Genomic DNA, 4,529 nt, shown 5'->3' on the forward strand with positions numbered 1-4,529 from the left:
GTAGGAATTTCTTGATTTTCTATGTAGACAAACACCAACATGTTAGTGATTTCTCTCTCTCTCTTTTTTTTAATTTAAGCCTTTTCTAGTTATATAACTTTGGGGCACATGGTTAAACTATGCCTTAGTGATCTCATGTAAAATAAGATAATAATTACCCACCTCAAAGGAAACAACACAATGCCTGGCACATACTAAACAGCCAGCAAATACTGATCATTGTTATTTTATTCTTGATGTTGTTACACTGGTTCAAAGATAAAATTACCTCGATTTTTATATATGTTTTTTCTTTTCCTGTCTAATGACCTATTTCTCTGTTTACAGAAGAGATGTATGCATTTATCATAGTTTTAAGTCATTCCAGGTTTTTAAACATACAATATTTAAGTGAAATTTCCTGTTAACTAGGTCAATTCCCCTCGTTTTTGGATTTCATACCTTTTTCTCTCTTATATCAAATTCCTCCCTCCCTTCGCTCACTCTGTCTCTCTTGAAGTACATCTTATTTCAGAATGAGTTCTTGGGAGATAATTATTTTTAAACGAAGCAATTTTAATATTGTGATCATGGTGCAGATAAACCCTTTGGTTTTAGGATCTTCTTAATAATTAACTAGTTATGGTCTGAGGCTTTCCACATTGCTATATACTCATTGTAATTATTTTTAGTGACTAGATTGTACCACATTGGGGTCATACTCTCAGTTATCCTCATCTTGTGGAATGTTTTGGTGATTTTGAACTTGGGTGAATGTAGTTATCATCCTTTTAAGTCATTTCAGGTTAAATAATTTGGAACTTCCTCCTTCAGACAGACTTGTACTTGGAACACTAAATTATGTTACTACCTGTGATCATTAGAATGAAAAATATCTGTGTGTGGGTGTGGTTGTATACAGTGATTTTTCAGAAAGATATGTGTAGGTCAGGTTTTTTCCTTTTTTTCCTTATCTTTTCTATCTTTTTCTTTTCTCTCTTTTCTATTTCTTTTTTCTCTTTCCTGATTTTTCTTCAGATTTTACTTTTATACCTAAGTAAGAATTTTAAAAATTGCAAATGTGTAAAGACATAGCTGGAATAAATTGAAAATGTAAAATATTTGTTTTTATTAGGCATGGGATCATCACATTGCAGGCCTTTTCAGAAGCTAACCGGAAACTCTGGCTCGAAGCCATGGATGGGAAAGAACCAGTAAGAATATAACACATTTTATTTAGGTTTTGTTGCTCTAATAATTACAAAGTATGTCTGGGGAAAAAATACATCTGAAATTTTTATATATCTGTAAATATATGAAAATATTAAAATAGCAAGTCTGAGGAGTAGAAACTTACTATTTTCCTGATGTTGTCTCGCTCACTGACACACAGCACCAACTTTGTAATTTGTTTCTCAGGAGGACTTTCAGGACTAACACCCTAAAATTATTTATTAAAAATTACTTCTAGTAATTAATTTGGCTTCACTGATTAAATTATTCTATGCAGTTAATAATTATTGAATGCCAGGTCTTTGTCCGGTCTTCGTAATCAGCGTGATAAACAAGATGCAGGGTAATAACTAATCCTTATAGTCTTATTTGGTAAAACTGCCTGTGAGTTGACATTTTCTTCTCATCCATATCTTTATTTTTCTAATAGTTATTTTGATGTTGGCATAATCACTTACAGTTATTAGGGCGTTTTATCTAAAAATAAATAAATGATTAATCACTGTCTGTTTTCTTTATAAAGAATATGGCTTTAGATGGTTAGGGGATGAGCACACAGAGCAACTGTGAGGCCACAGTCTGTCCCTTGAGAACTGTCCTATAGGTGGCAGAGAACCTATGAGCAACCTTGTCAAAGGCTGTGTCACAGCAGAGCTGCACCAAGTGTGGTCTCCAGACCGTGAGACCATCCCTCACACAGTTACCTGCGCATGAGGAGATGAGCGCAGAACTCATGATTAAGCATCTGGAAAATTTTGTACTAATCTGAAGAGGTCATTTTATATTTGTTGAACTTAACGAGAAATTTTGATTTCATATCTATTCTTTATTATGTTTATGATATTTAAATTTTACTGTAATTTACAAACATAGCAGTCAATGGTAGATTGAAAATTAAACAAAACGATTAGAGTTTTCACCACTTAACTGAGAGGCAAGATCTGACCAAGGGCAGATGTAGAAGGCAGCGTGGCAGCTCAGCAAGTACACGTTAGGATTGTACGTGCTGAAAAGGACACACTAAGCAGATCATTTGAGTAAGGAGCAAGCAGGCAAAACCCATCATGAGATACTTTATCAAGAAGGGCTGTTATGCGTTATGTCGGGGAATAGAATGACACTCGTAAATCAGATGGAAGGAGGTAGAACTCTACCCAGGGCAGGACAGCCAGGGATGAAAGGAATGGGAGGCAAGGTTGGTTACAGGATGGGGAGGTGGCGCTGTGGATGCAGCAGTTGTAGGACCTTGAAGTCAAGACACTCCTCTGTGGAGCACTGCACCAGTATCACCCTGGTAATCGTCTGTACTGCGTCGTTAACTGCAAGTAACTGATGGACTCCCCTTGTTTTTTAGATTTACACCCTGCCTGCCATTATGAGCAAGAAAGAAGAAAGTAAGTTGTTTTAATAAGTATTTAAATTTTTATCACACAGTTATTTTTAATCACAAAGCTATTATGTGATATTAAGAGTTAGCTGTAGAAAAATGATATTAGCACATCTTTGATTGGATGGGGAATAAAATTCATTTAAAGAAGTTTCTCGTGTTAAAACTACTAACAACTGATATCATAGTAACCAAAATTAAGTTTTCTTTCTTTGGTGTCTACTAAAAGGTATGTACCTTGCTCTATCCCAGAAAGAGATTTGAGGCAGTTGATATTTAGCTTGTTTGTTTTTGTTGTTGTTTTTAATGGCAGTAGGAGGGCTTATTTATCTTATTTTCTCTGCTCCAATTTATAAGACTAAAGACTTGGATACTTTATGCTAATTTTAGGAGATTGTGCTCAAGAATGTGGAATGTCAGGACATTGTCTTAGCACATGGGATATGTAGGAACACATGTTATCACTGTATTATTATTGAATCCTTAGCATCAAACCATTCTTAACAGATACACTGTATGTGTTTTCCATTCCATTCTAAATCCTCTTTCAAATTATCTTCCACCTCTTGCCTTCTTTTACCCTTGATTATTTTAGGGTATACTATATGTCATTAGATTACTTGACATTTAAAACTAGTTTGTATGTTTCTAAGGTTATTTGTATGTCTTTTAAAGCAATTTCAAATTTTATTTAACTCAATTGACTTTCTCTCATAATGTCTAAATTTATTTTTAAAACAGACTTAATAATCTTGGCTTTTAAATTGCTGTTAAGATACAAGTTAGAGTGGAGTAAATATAAAAACTGGGGAAGCGCTCATTTGAAAATCATAAATATTGAGTATATGAAAAAGCCTCTATTTTAACTGAAGGAAATTCTTCCTAGTAATTAATTTAAAAAATCATCAAAAGAAAATGCATAATTTAAAATAACCTTTAATATTAAAGATTTTAAAAAATACTTTCAGGGTTTATTCTTACATTTCTTTCTCAATTGCTAATCAAGGAAAGTGATCAGTATAGAATCTTTCATTATCCACTTGTATCTAATCACAGAAACATTAACCAATGGATTAAGAGTTTTGTAAGTACTGAATGTTAATTCTAAACAATTACCTAAAAAGTAATTTGTTGTATGATTTGCATTTGAGTAGAGTTTGAAATGTGTTTTCTAACATTGGCCTCATTACATATCCATTATAAAGACAAATGATCTACTCAGGGATGAATCTTTCTTTAAAAACAACTGAACTTGTATATGGTATTGAATAAGGCTTTTGAATGGAGAAATGGTCAAGTCAGAATATACTTGATACTTAATGTACCTAAGGAACTAGGGTTTCTGTCATAATTAGAAATTTAAATAAGAAAGTTATCAAATATACTCATGCTGTGATGGAGGGAGAAGGTACTTCTTCATGCCATAAAAATTTTCTCTTCTGGAAAACTGCTTTTCTATAGTCTAAGCCACCTGAAACATCACTGTACCACCATAATAAAAGGGTAATATGCTAATTAGACCAGATGGCAAGACCTTCCGGATGACATTCCAGATGACCTTCCGGACAAAGCCAGGGCTACAAGGGCTGAGGCAGCAGCCAGGACTGCTGCTGTGGGGACCGAGGCAGCAGCCGGGGCTGCTGCTGCCTTGGCCCACAGAGACCCTTGCATGAATTTTGTGCATTGGTCCTCTAGTCTACACTAATAAAAGAGAAACATGGTAATTAGCGTACGACAGCTACCCTTCCTATTGGCTAATCAGCATATCCTTATGCAAATTAACTGTCAGCCAAGATGGCAGCTGGCATCCATGCACTGAAGCGAGCAGGGAGGCTTGCTTGCTCCAGTGACGGCGAACTCCAACGTTCCCCGCCTGAGTTGCTGGCCTCTCAGCTGCAACTCTAAGCAACTATGTACTATGTTGCAAATA

At 35.0% G+C, this 4,529-nt stretch overlaps 1 protein-coding gene across 1 annotated transcript in view; it reads left to right on the plus strand.

Moving 5' to 3' along the window:
• The window catches only part of ARHGAP42 (Rho GTPase activating protein 42), a 248,988-nt gene that overhangs the window by 207,514 nt on the left and 36,945 nt on the right, over nt 1-4,529 (plus strand). Inside the window, exons 10-11 of the mRNA XM_014544570.1 lie at nt 1,092-1,193; nt 2,567-2,606. Of these exons, the coding sequence (XP_014400056.1) occupies nt 1,092-1,193; nt 2,567-2,606 (142 nt within the window). The remainder of the gene's footprint in view (nt 1-1,091; nt 1,194-2,566; nt 2,607-4,529) is intronic.

This window comes from Myotis brandtii, unplaced genomic scaffold, assembly GCF_000412655.1.
Source record: "Myotis brandtii unplaced genomic scaffold, ASM41265v1 scaffold37, whole genome shotgun sequence".
In the NCBI taxonomy this organism is placed as follows: Eukaryota; Metazoa; Chordata; class Mammalia; order Chiroptera; family Vespertilionidae; genus Myotis; species Myotis brandtii.